Source organism: Aethalodelphis obliquidens, unplaced genomic scaffold (genome assembly GCF_003676395.1).
Source record: "Aethalodelphis obliquidens isolate GAN/ISIS:26980383/991018 unplaced genomic scaffold, ASM367639v1 scaffold3, whole genome shotgun sequence".
NCBI classification, from domain to species: Eukaryota; Metazoa; Chordata; class Mammalia; order Artiodactyla; family Delphinidae; genus Aethalodelphis; species Aethalodelphis obliquidens.
In genome coordinates, this window is record NW_020837947.1 from 81,496,989 (window position 1) to 81,514,900 (window position 17,912).

At 40.3% G+C, this 17,912-nt stretch overlaps 1 protein-coding gene across 1 annotated transcript in view; it reads left to right on the forward strand.

Annotated features, from left to right (window-relative positions):
- COL9A1 (collagen type IX alpha 1 chain) overlaps nucleotides 1-17,912 on the forward strand; it is a 90,225-nt gene that overhangs the window by 32,012 nt on the left and 40,301 nt on the right. Inside the window, exons 13-25 of the mRNA XM_027093211.1 lie at nucleotides 1,886-1,909; nucleotides 2,272-2,325; nucleotides 3,646-3,699; nucleotides 4,343-4,375; nucleotides 5,110-5,166; nucleotides 6,597-6,650; nucleotides 11,043-11,096; nucleotides 12,396-12,449; nucleotides 15,031-15,084; nucleotides 16,467-16,520; nucleotides 16,641-16,694; nucleotides 16,818-16,871; nucleotides 17,680-17,733. Coding sequence (XP_026949012.1) covers nucleotides 1,886-1,909; nucleotides 2,272-2,325; nucleotides 3,646-3,699; nucleotides 4,343-4,375; nucleotides 5,110-5,166; nucleotides 6,597-6,650; nucleotides 11,043-11,096; nucleotides 12,396-12,449; nucleotides 15,031-15,084; nucleotides 16,467-16,520; nucleotides 16,641-16,694; nucleotides 16,818-16,871; nucleotides 17,680-17,733 — 654 coding nt within the window. The remainder of the gene's footprint in view (nucleotides 1-1,885; nucleotides 1,910-2,271; nucleotides 2,326-3,645; nucleotides 3,700-4,342; nucleotides 4,376-5,109; nucleotides 5,167-6,596; nucleotides 6,651-11,042; nucleotides 11,097-12,395; nucleotides 12,450-15,030; nucleotides 15,085-16,466; nucleotides 16,521-16,640; nucleotides 16,695-16,817; nucleotides 16,872-17,679; nucleotides 17,734-17,912) is intronic.

Consider the following 17,912-nt stretch of genomic DNA (forward strand, 5'->3'; position numbering starts at 1 on the left):
AACTTATTGATTACTTTGGTATTGCCAAACAGAACATTTATTCCCCAAATTGATCCACATATTAAAATGTTCAAATAGAAGTAATTTTTCAAAGAATCGCTTAAAAAAAGTCCCACTTATCATTAAAACATACTGCTCATGTGAAATTCATACTTGTTGTGGCTGCCTAAATAATTAGAAATAATAGAGAACGGACTTGAGGATATGGGGAGGGGGAAGGGTGAGCTGTGACAAAGTGAGAGAGAGGCATGGACATATATACACTACCAAACGTAAGGTAGATGGCTAGTGGGAATAGCCGCATAGCACAGGGAGATCAGCTCCGTGCTTTGTGACCGCCTGGAGGGGTGGGATAGGGAGGGTGGGAGGGAGGGAGATGCAAGAGGGAAGAGATATGGGAACATATGTATATGTATAACTGATTCACTTTGTTATAAAGCAGAAACTAACACACCATTGTAAAGCAATTATACCCCAATAAAGATGTTAAAAAATAATATCATTATCAGAGGATGTGCACTGATTCCACTGGGTGCTTCATATAAGGATATTTTAGAGAAGGAGGTCTGGAAGTATAAGCTATCAGGAATATGGTATCAGAGACAGTTATGAATACAAGGGATTCAAGCCAACAGAGGAGAGGAAACCCAAGGCCGGGAGACTGACCCCGGAAAGCATAGAGAGAATAGGGGCTCTAGGTAGCTGACGCTCAGTTTTATTAAGTTCAACAAGCGTAGAACTAGAGCTTCTTATGTACTAGGCCCTGTGCTTGGAATCCAGGCTGCGAGGCTGCGGAAGGCGTGGTTTCAACCCTTGATTACACGCAGTTCGGTGTTGCTCAAGAGATAGAAAATGTAAAGGAGTGTGAGATGGGCTGACCAGCTCTAAAATAAAATTCAGCATACTAAGTTAGGATCCATTGGAGGTTATTTCAACCATATCTACTGGATTTGGTGTCTGCATGTAGCCCTACCTGTCGAAGGGTGTGTTCCTAAACGCTTTTCTTCTCCCCGCCTCTCTGTGCTAATGGGAGAGAACTTTAGGAAGTTCTCCCCTAAACTAGGGAGAGGAAGTTTGGGGAACTTCCAAATATCACATTAGAAACTTTAAAGCAGTATTGTATTGCTCTTAATGTAGGTTTCTTATAAAACATGACAAGTGATACCACTTATATGCAGAATTTAAAACATGATACAAGTGAACTCATTCACAAAACAGAAATAGGCCCACAGACATAGAAAACAAACTTATGGTTACTAAAGGGGGAAGAGGGGGAGGGATAAATTAGGAGTTTGGGATTAGTGTATACAAACTACTACATACAAAATAGAAAATCAACAAGGACCTACTGCATAGCACAGGGAGCTGTATTCATCATCTTGTAATAACCTACAATGGAAAAGAATGTGAGAAAGTCTGGTTGTGCCTCTTTGTGAGTAACGATATCTTGGTTTTCTTTAAAAAAAGTTTGGAAAAAATATTACTGGTTAGCTTAGACATCAAAAGAATATTTGAGGAGCTGAAGCAAATTTCTTCCTTTAGAAGTAGAGCCGTGTTTGCTTTTCCTTACCCAGTCCTTTCTGTAGAATGAACAGCTTATGTTTATTTAGTGATAAACTTTATTTATTTTTTAAATTAATTAATTAATTTATTTATTTTGGCTGCTTTGGGTCTTAGTTGCGGCACATGGGCTCTTCGTTGCGGCACTCAGGCTTCTCTAGTTGTGGCATGCGGGCTCTCTAATTGTGGCGCGTGGGCTTAGTTGCCCTGTGGCGTGCGGGATCTTAGTGCCCTATTGTTTATTTTTGAACTGAGTTATTTCTGTGTCTGTATTTACACTAAGTATGGGCCACGTACCGTAACAACATTTATTTTAATCTTTTAGGGCCGTGGTATTCCTGGACCTCCTGTAAGTATTATCTCTTGGTTTGTTTTACATAGTCTACAAAAATGGCCCGTTTCTCAGATCCCGACCCTACTCTCCAGCTAACACTGTACCCAGTGGCGTTTATAGTGTCCTACCTGAATGATCTTACGGGGCTACTATGACAGCACCCCTATTCTGCTAAAAGTATTTTATTAATTTAAGGAATTTCTGTTAATTTAATTAATTTCTATATAAGCAATTAAAATTTGGTCCAAATTTCTCGTTGGAAACCAAATCTAGCTCAGATACGTAATTCTAAGTCAGCTTATCGTACTTGATATCGCTTGTCATAGATTGTAAAAACATTCGTAAATCACCGTGTCCCTTTAATTTGTTGACTGCAGGGTCCTCCTGGGGGAGCAGGCCTCCCCGGAGAGCTTGGCCGTGTTGGACCAATTGTGAGTACACGCACACACAGCGCATTGATAGACATTTGCTGATTTAACAGAAGATGTTACTAGGGAAGGCTCATCGCCCTAGCTGTATGCTTCCCCCTGCAAATCCAAGAAACGGCAGATGAATTTCATTCCGGTTTATAATATTGATGAAGACCAGGGTGATAATGCCCCCTCATTTTTGTAGAGTGATTTAAATTTTTTCCCTGAAGTTTTCAGCTGAACTTTTCTTCCCAACTTCTAGAATTAGTGATCAAGTGGAGAAGTGTCACCTTCGCTTTACAGACTCTCAGCCAGGATTGGGGTCCAGTGTCTCTTTTATTAGTCTCTCTGCAGGAAATGAAGTGAATAGTCTAAAATTACTACCATGTACACTTATGTTAGGATCATGAAATCATAATCGAACTGACAGAACTTAACTTTAGTCAGTAAAGAGCTGAACTTCATGGAAGAAATTGCTGGTAATGTGTTTGATGTTCATATTCAATAAATATTCAAAAAACGTTGAATCATTGACGTTCTCTGAACGATAGGTAATAGTAAATCCACGGAGAGGCTGTAGGAGCTACTGTTTGACAAATTTATTTAGTGAATGATGAATGAATATGAAATGATTGTAAAATTGATTGTCAGATGCTTTTGACTTCTTATGATAGAACATTAGGAAGGAAGAGATGCGCCAGGAGTCAACTCTGGATAATAAGTCTAACTGGACTCCATTTTCATCTGAATGGCTTATTTGAATTTAGCCATCTTGACCTTCCGTCCCAATGGCAAGAGCGTGCAGTGACAGACCGAGGGATAGCTTCTGGGTGAAGAGCCCCAGGGGTGGCTGGCCCTGCAGAGGTGACGACCTTCCCTGTTGCAGCTTCAGGCAGGCGCAAGCCTTCCTTGCTGCTGTTAGCTGGGCAGCATCAGCAGTGTTGGCTGTTCTGGTTCCCCTGAACATCAACTAGAGAAATATGTAGTGTTTCCAGTTTGTTGGCTGTCCTGGTTCCCCTGATAATCAACTAGAGAAGTACGTAGTGTTTCCAGTTTGTTTGCAGAGTAGATAAAGTGATCATCCTATAGAGAAGGACTGGCTTTTTCTCCCAAGTCTCCCTCTGCCTTGTCTTACTACTTTGGTGAGACCGGAACTCCTTTATTCTTCTGGTTTTGTGGAGGTAGTTGGGTTGTGGGTCCCCCATCGATTTTGGTGGCAGGTCCATGCAGGCTGAGCTCTGCAGGGTTTCTAGGAATGTCAGTTTCTCATGCCTCGCCAGTTTTACGCACTACGTTTTGACATGTGTATAACCACTGTGTCACAATTTTCAAATAACTTAGGGTGACCCTGGGAGAAGAGGACCACCGGGCCCCCCTGGTCCCCCGGGACCCAGCGTAAGTTATTTGAAGATTGAATTTCTCTGTGTCTGAGGGTTGGGATTAAAGAAACCTAAGAACCAAAAATGGAAGTACCTTTAAATCAAGTCATTGTCCTAAAATTCCAGAATGGCTATGATTTTTTCACTCATTCAGAGCATGGTCTTTTTAGGCCAGAATAGTAGAGAAATCACAATAATTTAAAAGACGGTTTTCACGGGGAATGGTTTACTCATTGTATTTGAAGTGCTTTGAGGCCTTGTGATTTCTCAAATGTTCAAACCTTGGACATATAAAGGGAACATTTTCAAAGGAACTCGTTTTTACGAAGGATTTACAGTTAAGTACTTTTAAAAATGCAGTTAATTAGGAGATTATCCTTATTTTTAATTTACGATTTAGAGTTCTCCATATTTTCTATTCTCTCATTTTATTTCCCTTCAGTCCCCTGAAAGAAATAATCTACTGCAATTTAGTTTTCTCCAAACAGAAGAGGCCAAGTCAAGTTTTTAGAGTGTTAGCGTATTATATGCTATTTATTCCGTATAGGTTATTGAACAAATACATTGATTGTATTTTTGTCCAATGAACTTTCTGTTGTTAGTAGTTTGAATTAAAATGTTTCACTATATTCTTAACTTTAGTATTTTCTTTACTTTAGGGAACAATTGGCTTTCATGACGGAGATCCATTGGTAAGATGTTTTCCTTTGAACAAAGTACAGTTTAGGTCAAAGACCGGGAATTCTCTTTAAAAGGTGAATTCTCTTTAAAATGACCTCACTGGAATATGTTGTATTTCTGTCTTTTACTTTACTCAGATAGCAGAGCAGTCGGCCGAACTGGTAAACTGGTCGCTTGTGTACACTCAGAAAAACCATTTTCCATTATAGAAATATCTTTTTTTCCATAATCTTTTTACTTTATGACTAAGACAGGCTTTTTCACCAGAAGTCAAACAATCCGCTCTGAGACTTGTTTTCCTTATAGACTAATATTCAAACAATGTAGGAAAACTGCACTAAACAATTTTGGTCCATTTGTTGGGGGGATGTGACCCTCAGGACAGAGCTGTTGGAGTGGGGGGCAGGTGGGAGGGGACAGAGGTCAGGTCCTGGGACAGTGGCCTGTCTGCAATCATTTTATTTCTTTAACAAGTTAAATCTGAAGTAAATATGGCAAAATAGTAACATTCATTAAATCTGGGTGGCAGATACGTGGGGAAAGGGTTTGTTATGTTCTCTGTACTTTTCTGTAAGCTAGGAATATTTCCAAGTTTAAAAATAAAAGAATAAAAAAGGAAAGGGGTTAGTCAGAGTTATTTCATGAGTATAATTGAATTGGGGTTCTGTAGCTGGACTCCTAAAGGATGTACCATTTTGTCATAAAGTAGAAGCTCTGGTTTACTGTCTCTCTGTCTCTCGGGCAGTGTCCCAGTTCCTGTCCACCGGGCCGCTCTGGATATCCAGGCCTGCCGGGCATGAGGGTAAGAGAATAGTTTCCATGCTGTATTCTGTTTTCTGTTTTCAAGAGTATTATCCACAGGAAAAGGAGAGCCTTTCCTTGAAGCACTGGCCTTTCTGGTGCGGAGTGCCCACTTTGATGGACTGGGCAAGTCTGTGTCTCTTATTCTGTGGTCCTTATACAGTCCTGGAGATTCCCGCTGGTACCCTGACAGACACAGATGCTTGATTATTCAGTGCTGTTCAGGGAAGAAATACCAGTGAAATGTATTGAATGGAGGGACCCTACAACACCAAATGAAGGTTCAGAAGTTTGCTCCAGTGATGAGAGATGCGGGCCAGGGACGGTACACATGATGTATGTGAAACTGGTTTAGTTAAAAAGAATTGGAAAAACTGTGCAAAATAGAGAAGAAAAGAGACTTTCCAAAAGTGTTTTTCTCTCACTTTGCCATCATAACTACTTCAAAATTGTCCATAAAAATAAGAGAATAAATACCAAAAGCTGGGGTTAAATGGCTTTAGTCCAGACCAGGGACTCTCTAGTCTCTCTAGTCCAGACCAGGGAAGTTCTGCCAAAGATCTCAAAGGCTCCAAGGCCCTGGGTTTCCCACTGTGATTTTCGTGGAGGTTAGCTTTGGTGGGTTCCCATAACTGCAGAAGACTTGGGCCTGGCTTGGTGTCTTGTTTTTCACAGAGACTTGCACCCTTGGTACAAGAAAGGTTCTGAGGAAGGAAGCTCTGACAGACTTAATTTCAGAATGTTTATTTCACACTTGCCCCATGTCCCTGACCTGAAGCGCACATATGCTTAGAACAGGTGGCTTGACAGTGAAAGATGAGGATTTCTGCACATGTTCTGCAACCTTCACGGGCTGCCGCTTATAGCTTGTCACCTGCACTTAAACTGTGTACAAGAAGAGGCAGAAAGTCGTGTGTCTGGGGAAGCCCTTCTTCTGCTTCCAGGAAGGAGATGGGCACAGAGGAAGCAGAGGTTTTCAGGGGAGCCTCCAGAGAGCAGAGAGTAGCCCGTTGGGTGTGTCAGCCGTCACCTGTGGAGAGCGAGTTACTGATGCTGGAGAAGACTCCATGCCCTTCGCCCAACTGTGGGAGGGAGCTGAGGGGGGAGGGTTAGGGACTGGCTGGCAGTGAGTCATTGCCCAGTGGCTGAACTAGGTAACGGGGTGTTTGCTATTCTCGAACAGAGTTTGTCTATTAACTGAAACTGATATTTATTATATACTGTGGTCATGTAGCCCACATGGTGTTATTAAGGTCTTCTAAGGCTGTCATTTCTCTGACATAACCTTTCGGTTAGCAGCCTATGGACATAGATTTGGGGGGAGCAAGGTCATTTCGTGAGCCTTCTGACCACTTTCTGTGCCAAACTCAACACGTTTGTTTGCTTGTCTATTTATTTATTTCTGTACTTATGTACTTTTGCATTTGTTAGGGTCATAAAGGGGCTAAAGGAGAGATTGGTGAACCTGGAAGACAAGGTCACAAGGTAAGGACAATGAATATTTAGTGGGAAAATTGTGATTAGGAGGTCGTGATCACTTTCATTATAAATAATTATAAGGGGGCTTCCCTGGTGGCGCAGTGGTTGAGAGTCCACCTGCCGATGCAGGGGACGCGGGTTCGTGCCCCGGTCCGGGAAGATCCCACGTGCCGCGGAGCGGCTGGGCCCGTGAGCCATGGCCGCTGAGCCTGCGCATCCGGAGCCTGTGCTCTGCAATGGGAGAGGCCACAACAGTGAGAGGCCCGTGTACCGGAAAAAAAAAAAAAAAAAGAATTATAAGGGATAATAAAGGCATACTATTTTACCCTTCCTTTTCCAGTGATGATTAACAAGTTCTCAGTGGATGCATGAATATTCTGATTAAGCATCATATTCTATCATTGTTCAGTTACAAAAAAAAGAACAAAGAAAGCGCCATACACTTTCATTCTTTCCTGTGTTGCTGCCCCTTGTACCCCTTGCTTTCCTTTTCAAATCAGTCACACTCAGCTCTTTTCCTTGATGGTTTTGATAGTCAAGTGTTATTCTAGCTGGTTGTTCCACTCCACTAAGCAAAATTTTTATGACAGGAGTAAAATTTCATGACAAGTGTTGCTAAGACTAGCAAACAGGGAAGTTGGTAATTGGCTCATAGCCTCTCATCTTAAGTTCTGAAATAATTTATCTGTTTCTGACCTAATTTCAGTGTAACTTAGATTTTGAGTAATCTGGAAGTTAGCAATTGGCACTTATATTATATTCTGGGTAGAAACTGAAATCCACAGCACAACTTGCATTGGGGCTGGCATGTCCTACGGAAAATCCAAGGCTGAAATTTAAAGTAAGGTGACCTATTTGCCTTTTCTTTTCATCCATTAGGATGAAATCTCTTTAGAGTAACTAAGAATTTGACTTCTTGTACGGTAGAATTTTAGTTCCGGTTAATTCCATAATATTTTACAAAGTCAAACTGTTCTTATCAATGTGGGTCTTCTAGACTTTGTTGAATATGTCCTTCTACACCATTATTGGATGGCAGAAGTCTTTTTCTTTAGAAGTTAAGAGCTTGAGAGGCAATTTATTAATACCTTCAGGCAGGCATTAATATTCCTTATTTTTTGGCCATGCCGCAGGGCTTGTAGGATCTTATTGCCCCGGCCAGGGATCGAACCTGGGCCCTCGGCAGTGAAAGCACGGAGTCCTAACCACTGGACCGCCAGGGAATTCCCAGGCATTAATATTCTTGAACTCCTTAGGTAAAGCTGTTGAACAATCTCAGATAATGAGGATAAATAAGCCAATTTCCAGTACCTTATTACAGTATGAACATTCATTTAAAAAGTCTTTTATTACTTAGGCTCTGAATAGTTAAGGCATTTTATTTATCTGGCATATAACAGCTGGATTCTTGATGTCAAATTGGAGAAAATAGAAAAAAAGAATCAAGTACTTTGGAAATTTCTCTGTGTGCTCATTCCTCCACTGAATTTTTCAATTCGTAATTTAAAAAAACCAACAAATATTTATTAAGTACCCACTATGTGCCAGGTTTATTCTAAGCGCTAAGGGCGCAGAAATGAAAAATGTCCAATATGGCTAAATTAACTATGACATATGCGTATAATAGACTATCATCTAACCTCAAAAACAAGTGTGTAGGAATATTAAATCACACCAAATATTCAGGAGGTAATATGTATAATAAAGCAGATTTAGTAGACTTCTGCTATTTTTGATGCCCTGCATCCCTTTCTGTTTTTGGGGTGACCTCTTTTCTTTGGGGAACTTCCACTTCCCCATCCCATGGGATTTGGGAATGGACCTGTCAGTCAGAGTGTCTCTCCACTCTTCCGCGAAACTAGCATTTTTGAGACCTATACAAGTTAGTGATCTGGACTTTCAAATTTGGTTTGGTCTTCATTGGGGAACCTGCAAATTGTTTGGTGTGTTAGGTTACTGGCCAAAATTTTCATGAAAAGTTGTTGAAAACTCCTTTAATTTATTTCACATGTTTATGTCACTTAACACTTTCAGTGGTGTCTTTGAAAATCGGCCTATGAAGATAAGATAGCTCCTTGAACAATGAAACTTGAAAGGACTAATAGATGCTTTTAACTGTAAACTGAAAGCAGAAAGATAAGAATTATGAGACTATAGGGGCCTGAAGTTTGCTTTCAGATTCACAGTTCTGCCTTGAGTTTACTCTACAAATTAATTAATGAAGATTTTAAAAATTGTTTATAAAGAATGAATAGTCAAAAATCTTTCAGTAAAACGGTAATAAGTTGCTATTCCTACATTTGTCATTTAGCTTTGTGGTTATTGATTAGTTATTGTGTGCTATTCATCTGCTGGTGAAATATTTCAGTCAAATACATTACTCCAAGGTTTATCAAGAATCTATGGGAAAACACCCCAAAACCTGCTAATGAAAAATTACAATCACTGTTGTTTTTGTACTTACATGGGGAAATACAAGTAGTATTTAACCATACACATGTGTTGATTATCCGCTCCATAAACTAGCTTATTCACTGGCTTTCCCATTAGGACCATCTCCCTCCACTGTCAATCTTATGTTCTGATGGAATGTAATCTGAATATAATTACGAGACAAAGAGACACTATGTAAGACTCTCAGAGTTCATTCAAACATCAAGTGTAAATTATTTAGGTATAGCCTAGTTCTTTGCACTAGATGCCCAAATGTTCTATATTAACACTGCTACTAAATTTTTTGTATTTCTTTGTGTGTGTGTGTGTGTGTGTGTGTGTGTGTGTGTTTGTGTGCAAAAACCTCTATGTATAAAGTATAGCATGTGGAGTAGGAAAATGGGTGAATTGACACATGTAATAAACAATAGAACTGGATTTTAATCTACCATTATAAACAAACATCAAAAACTAAGAATGTTTCTCATGATGAATTTCACAATTTAAGTTATTCATTACCATAGAAAATGTAGAACAGTATATCTATTGTGAAAAGCAAAACCTTTGTCAGAGAGAAAATAACTTTTTTCCCAGAGTCCATAAAGGAATCTTTCTGTAAGAAACAGTAGTTGGATTTCTGTTTAGAATATCCTAACATTTTAAAGTATATCAGAGATTATAAAATTAGTATCAAAAAGTTAAACCAATAATTAGTTAAAAAACATAATGGAAGAAGATTCCATTGGCAATAGCCACCAGGTAGTCAAAATACTTTAGAACAAACTTAAGAAGTATTCAACAAAATGAAAAGAAAAAAACTTTACTGGTGGAAAGAAAAAGAAAACGTTTTGACTAAATATGAAGACACACTGAGTTCTGAGAAGGAAAGACTCAGTATTGTGAAGATTCTAACTCTCTCTCTACAATCTATTAATTTAATGAAGCCCTAATACAAAGCAAGCAGTGTTTTTGTGAAGATTCGCCCAACAATTCCAAAGTTCATGTGGAAGGGTAAACATTTAAGAAAATCTGAAAATAAGAGTAACTATAAATGAAAAATAAAGGTAAAGGAATTCTCCCAACCTGAGATTAAAATGTATTATAGAATTTCGATAATTAAAACATTATGGTATTGACAACATCATACAGCAGAACAGTATAGCTGAATAGGAAGGAAGTCCAGAAACAAGCATATTTATCAATTTAACATACATTAAAGATGAATTTTTCAGCCTGGGTGGAGAGAATCTATTATTCAATAAGTGATATTGGATAGAGTGCCAGTTATCAGGAAAAAAATAGATTTCTACTCTATTTTACATAAAAATAAATTACTGATAATTAAAAATTTCTATGTAAGAAATGAACTATAAAATTACGAGAAGAAAAATATAGATGAATATTTATATATTTTGGGGGTGTCAGAGAAGGCTTTTCCGAGCACCATCAAAGGTAGAAGCCATGGAAGAAAAGACAGATTTAGATTTAAGTACAATTTAAAAAAAAAAAAACTGTGCATGGTACAAAAACTATAAAGAAAAAGTTAAAATGAAAATCATAATTTAAAATATTATAGTTTAAGGAAAAGTTTGCATAGTGTGATCACACTTTCTTAATAATACACCCACAACACACATACTTGGAACATGAATGCATACACTCCCTCTCTCTCTCCCCCTCTTCCTCTTTCCCTCCCCTCCTCTCTCTCTCTTTAGAAAAGCTGTGAAAGGGTAGCATCCAAAATGTTACTGGTGTTTATAGTGGAAAGGTGGGATTTGGGTGACTTTATTTATATGCGTCTCTGTATTTTCTGAATGTTCTGCAATTAATATGGACTACTCATATAAAATAATTTAAGCAAGTATAGTAGACTAATTCAGGAGATGCCAGATGAACTTACCACGTGCCAAGTTAGACCGAGCCCATCTCAGTGTCCATTTGGTGCCCTTCTCTCTGTTTTTTCAGGGTGAAGAAGGAGACCAGGGCGGAATTGGACAGGTTGGAGCTCAAGGACCTCCGGTGAAGTATTTTTAGAAACATACTTAACTATGTTGCGGGACCCTGGTGATCTTTGGAGGATATCATTACTGCTTGCCAAACTTCTGGGATTTGGGAGAGGATATGCCAAAATATTTCTGTAAAATTCACAGTTTTTCATTTTTTAAATATACAGCATCTGTCAAGGAATGCAAGATTTGTAAAAAGTATGCTTTTTGGAACACTTATGCACGAGCTCGGGAGACAACACATGTCATTCTCATGTCTCTGCTATTGACCCAAATATTTTTGGAATTCTTTTTTGAATTACCTTCAGAGTCAGAAAATAAGCCCCACAAGAATGAGCGGCTTTATTCTGATTTGGCCAGATCTCACTTTGTGTCCTGACTGGATCACCCTGGCCATGTGTATTTCAGGCCATTCCTAATTGATCTACAGAGAACCGGGACTGACCTGGATGTAAAACAAACAGTTGGAGATGCCCCCTTTTCTGCAGTGAGAGCATGGGGAAATGACTGGCCTAGAGCTACTTTATCCTAAGCCATTGTGGACAGTTAGCAAGTTGCCCAGAAGTGACTACCCCGCTTTCCTGATGGGGCGTCTGCCCGCTGCTTCTCCCCAGGGAGCATCTCTACGGCATCTGCTGCTGTGGGTCCAGACAGTCAAGAATGACAACACTCAGTGTTGAAGGGGGTCCTAGGATCGACGCCCTGCACCCTCATTTTGAGGATTACCCACTCCTGTGCCCGAGAAGGGAGGAGATGGCTTCCTCCTGCCCCAGATTGGGATTCAGAATGCCTTTTATCGTAGAAATGGTGTAACGTAGAGTGATGGCAAGTGAATGATGGAGACCCCAGCTACACTTACAGGAAGAAGCTTTTGTGGGGACCTGTTGCCTTGGATGGCACACACTGGTGGGGAAAAATTAGTCCAAGGTTTAAAATCACGATCATGTGACCCGTAACCACGTTACAAACCACGAAGGAGGCAAAAGTGGCAGTGTATTCTGTGTGAGTTAAAAGTCAACGGCTTTATCGTGATTCTTTGATGCTAATGATGCTTACTCTTTTGCCATCAGTCATTGTTCCGATTCCAGATTTGTGTAAGTCTTCAGAATTTTTAAAAAGGGTTTTAACATCAGAAGAATTCCTTTTGGATTTTTCTTGTAAACCAGGAAAGTTTGTCTGCAATATAATGTCACTTTTTCTCAGTGTTACCTTTGGTTATGATAACATCCTTCTTCTCAATCAGCATTTGTGATGACATCAAGGAATGTGCGCTTCAACTAAGAGAATTTACTTCTCTTTTTTACATTTCCAGGGAGCTCAAGGTTTGAGAGGCATCGCTGGCATAACTGGGGCCAAAGGGGAAAAAGTAAGATGATGATGGTGACGATACACTACGAAAATGCATAAATGTTTAAGCTTGGGGCCATTTCAAATATCTTCTTATCTTTAACAACGTCACTTTTTATTTCTTACTTGGTGCTTTGTAGATGTTTGGTTGGGTTCTTACTTTCTGTTATAAACGTAGATGATAGAAATGAGTCATACACAGGATACTTGTTATTATTATATATTTTAAATTATTTTGGGTAAATAGGAGTAAGCAGGGCTGTTACGCTTGGTCTCTTTTCTTTGTCAGTAGTTGACACTGATAACACCGACACAGCACCTGGAGTGCCCGGCAAAAGCAGAGGAGGATGGAGAGGTGGAGCTGAGGATGACGCGTTGCCCTTGGTGGGGAGGGCAGGGCAGGGCAGGGATGGCTTGTCTGAGTGAATAGAAGAAGCAATAACAAGGCAAGCTTGAGCATTCATGATGAGCTCAGAAATATTTTTCTTGCTGTGCGTGTGTGTGTGTGTGTGTGTGTGTGTGTATGAGTGGAGGGGGCGTGTCTAGCTTCTCTCAGATGTTAAGGAAATGGTCAGCACTTTGTAGAAAGTTTGTTAGGAAAGCCCATTTGTAGACTCCAGAGAATTAAAAACGGGACTCTTTGCCCACCACCCCTCCTGACCCTCGCCTCACCCTCTGCAGAACCTCTGAGGCTAATTCATGTTGTTCTGCACGGAAGCACAGAGTCTTTCATTAGCAACCAGACAAGGATAACGGGCACATTGTAGGTGCTCAGTAAATGAAATTCAACCTTTTCAATAAAGAGATGCACACTTTTGTGGATCGAAGGAATTGCTTCATGAATAATTCCATCACTTTCATTTTTTCAGCCGCTTTCTCTGTCTGTCTAGGTTTTCTCATTGTGCCCGTCTCCCTCTTCTGTTTCCTATAGAATGCGGTTTCTTTTCTAAAAACACTGTATTTTTAAAAACATATTTTGCATTTCTGTACTCATGTTTCCTTAAGGAACATTCTGTGTGTACTCTTCTGTTATTAAAAAATAAACCCCATTTATTTTGAAGTTGCTGATACACAGGCTTTTGCTTTTTCTGGGTTTAAATCACTTCCTAAAATACGTGACCCTCACTTTGAAACCAATTACTGTTCTTGATATGCTCTTTATTTGAGGTATTTTGCTACTTGGTAGTTTTCAAAATTTCTCATTTCCTCTGATTTTTGTCCAATTGCTTTCATTAAAAAGAAAAAAGCTCTTCCGGTGAATTCAGACCTGCGGAGTGGTTACCTAGTAACAGCAGTCTGGGTCTGAGCTGGTGCTGAACAGCAATAAGAGAGAGAGAGAGAGAGAGAGAGAGAAAGGGAGAGAGACGGGCAGCGTCCAAGCCATTTCTATAACTCGAAGGCTGGCTCTCCTTCCACCAGGCAACGTGAGTGACGACTTCAAGGGCTTTTTCAGGTCTCCCAAACCTCTTCTTCACTGGTGGAAGGAGAACGCCTTCTGCTCTATTCTAGTTTTAGGGATCAGAGGTGTTCAAGGCTCTGTGGTGCCTCTGCTTCTTTCTTTGATTCCACCCACGTCTGAACCTTCTAGCAAAGGTTTTCTAATTTTTAATTCTTACTGCAGACACCGTCCACCTGGTTTTCTTGGCCTGACATTTACCCAATACCCTTTTGACTGTTTTCCATTTCTTTTATCATCTCTTCCTTGCAAGCCTGTTTGTCAGGAGATGGCTTGTTCGCTTCAGGTGCCCATCTGTCTTCTTGTTCCCCTGGTAGATGAGAAGAAGTTTTAAACAGGGGAGTGTGTCTTGTCATGCAGCATATGTAGAGAGCACTGAAAACCCCATATTTTTGTTTTCAAATCACATTTTCATTCTTATAATGAAAATAGGGAGGCGATCTGTGCAATAGGTAACAAAGGCAGAGATAGTTTCACGATGATTAGATGTATAAAACTGTAGTTTTCAGCCATCATCACTCAGCAGGGTAAATCTCTTGTGGAGAAAATAGATCAATTACTTTATACATACTGAACCTACCATCTATCCAGGATGGAAGAGGAGATGCTTAAATCCTTATTACAATTCGTTCCTCTGAATCACACGGCTGGACTCCTGATTCTAGGTCTGGGTGGGGATCTTGAGTCCCAGAAATCCCTCCCACTGGTGTGGTGGCTGTGGAGTCCACAGCAGCTACTGTTTGGGTGGCCCCTTCGTCTTCACCATCAATGAATGCCTGTAGGGGTCCTGAGAACCCTGGAGTGTGATGACCAAACCTTTTCCAGTAGGCTTGCCAAGTTCTCTAAACAGGTAGCTCATATCAGCAATCAGGAATGGACGCAGTGTTTGTTAACTTAAAATATTCAGGGTGGTATCAAAGATTGGGTGTAGGTACTTTTGGTGGGATGAGAGAATGTAAACCAGTGTTTTAACATCTGAGGTTTCTGATTAAATACTCCTCGGGTTCACTGATGAATAGAGTGTATATTACAAAACACAAAACCTCCTTTTTATCTGGCTATTGAAGTTCTTTAGAAAGACTGGTGTGCCCTTTAGCATACATGGCTGATCTCAAGTTCATTTCTTTGTCTCGTTTATTTCCAGGGCGCTCGGGGCTTAGATGGAGAACCCGGACCACAAGGTCTCCCTGGTGCACCTGTGAGTAGTTTTCCTTTCATGGGATCCTCTGATAGATTTTTTTCGCAATGATCAATGATAGATTTTTTTGCTATATGTATGTGTGTGTGTGTGCAAGTGTCTTTACGTGTGAATAAGGTGGAAAAATGGGCAATAGTTTCTATATTTATTTAAAATTTTAAAATTAAGACAAGCATCTCTTTTTTGTACAGAGAAACGTTCTTCTGACTTGTTATGGGTTTTGTTTTTCTCATAAGTACAGTCAAATTGTTAAGCTTTTATGCTTTTGCTGCGTTTTCCTTTGGTTGCTAGGATGCGTAGGTCACAGAAACTCTCTCCCTTGAAGTTCTTGGGTAGTTCTGTCATTTTTCTCTCCTGTGATTTCTGATCTCATTATCTGATCTTCTGACGGCCATGTGCACACGTGTCCTTATTGTGGACTGCCTCACACCTGTTTTGGAAGTAAATAAGCCAAAGAGCTGTTCATTAATATCTCTCACACCACATTGAAAAGAAGAAAAGGTATAGTAAAATAGAATTTCCAACTATCGAGGTCCAGTGGGAAGGACAGAATGTAACTGAAGGATGACATTTTAAGATCAACCTCCAGAACGTGTGGTGGAGGTAGTGCACCAAGCGGGCCTGAGAGGAAGGAGGGCCTGCAAAGCCGTGCTGGGGGGGAGGCGGGGCACAGGCGGGAAGAGGCCCTGTCGGGGTGATGGGGGTGTGTGCTGCCTTAGGGCCGGCACGGCCTGGGTGCAGAGCTCCTTTTGAGAAGATGAACTTGAATAGATAAGGTCGAAGCACATGATGGAGAGTGTGTGATGCCAATCTGGGCGATCCGAAGTGATCCAGTAGGAACAGGAAGCCATTTGAGGTCTCAGAGCAGTTAAGCAATTCAACAAAAGCTATATTTTAGGAAGACACCTCTTCTCGTCTATTACCGCCTGTACCGTATATCAACATTAGTTGGGTAATTGTGACAGAAATCATTATTATTGACTGGGGGAGTAAGTAATATGGAGAAAAGGTTGGCAACTCATCCAAACCTCAACCCACCACGATAGTCAATGAGGCTAGAGGATGTGTAGATATAGTTACGGATGTCAAGGTTACCTGCAGTGCGGACCTTAATTTTATTAGACTTATTCATCCAAAGAGCACAGAGCATTATGCCTTTACAATGAAATCAATAGACATGTACGTCTCAATTATCTTTATGGTAATATCAATTTTGAGGACCATATAATTTTTATAAAAAGATTTCTTGAGGCATCCATGATAGAGCAAAGCCATTGGGATGAAAGGGCAATAGTAAGGTAACGTAGATGGTGTTTTATAATTTTGAAAGTCTATCAAAAAGTTACTTTTGTTTACTTAAACGCAATTTTATTTTCATACAGGGTGATCAAGGGCGGCGAGGACCTCTAGGAGAAACAGGTCCCAAGGGAGACAGAGTGAGTTCGAATTCGCGTCCATCACCGCGAGCATGCAGGTTGTGCTGGTCTCTTTGATGTGACCTAAGTACACGTGGTAATTGATTGTGTCTTGTCTGTCTTCTCCCTTCTACCCTGCAGGGGGCTCAAGGTTCTCGAGGAATTCCTGGTCTCCCTGGGCCCAAGGGCGACACGGTACGTGAGCTGTAGTCATCAAGCCCATTTTTCAAAGTGCTTATTTTAATAAAACTTTAGAAAGTGATGAAGGGAAGAAGAATGTGTTTCTAAGAGACACTGTGTTTCTTTGTGCGTCTTTAGGGCTTGCCAGGTGTGGACGGCCGGGACGGGATACCTGGAATGCCGGGAACAAAGGTAGCTGTGTGGTTTAGTCTAAAGGTGGTGGAGTCGTCCCTGCCCGGGGGCCAGCCAAGCACAGGGTTTCCATTACTACGTCACTGGGACTTTTATGGAGCTGGTTTTGGCTTTTTTCCTCCTTCTAATTTTTTAATCAAGTGTCAGTTCAAGATACTTATTAGAAGTCAGAAAGAGAAAGACAAATACCATATGATGTCAATTACAAGTGGAATCTGAAACATGGCACAGATGAACCTATCTGCAAAACACAAAACAGACTCACAGACATAGAGAACAGACTTGTGGTTGCCAAGGGGGAGGAGTCTGGGGAGGGACAGACTGGGAGGTTGGGATCAGCAAATGCAAACTATTATATATAGGATGGATAAACAACAAGGTCCTACTGTACAGCACAAGGAACTATATCCAGTGTCCTGAGATAAACCATAATGGAAAAGAATAATGAAAAGAAGGTATCTGTGTGTATAGCTGAGTCACTTTTCTGTACAGCAGAAATTAACACCACATTCTAAATCAACCACACTTCAATAAAAAAAAAATTATTAGAATAGAATGTTTGTTTGCTTGGTTTCAGAAAGTCAGTAAAATTGCCCCATTGATGAAAGTAGGCAGAAGGAAATTATGTATTTTGATTGCATTTCTGTCCTAAGTCCTATCCCATCTCCCCGCCCCGAACTGGGTCATGCTATAAAAGTGCAAGTAAGGTCAGCTGTGCGGATACTCCTTTTACTTAGAAGGTCTTGGTCTTTCCTTTTCTTAAAAGAAGGACAGCAATTCATACAGATTCAACAAAAATTTTTTTCAGGGTGAACTAGGGAAACCTGGACCTCCTGGGGAAGCAGGGTTGCAGGGGTTACCTGTAAGTATTTGAGTATTTAAATGTTGATTGGTTTATGTACATATTTTGAAGATATGCACTTGGGGGAGAAACATGTTTTGTATGTAATTTGATAAGTTCTGGAGAAGAAATGATGCTTTCATTTTATATCTTTACAGTTTTACATTGACATTCCTGTACTTTTTCTCTGAATAACTAGT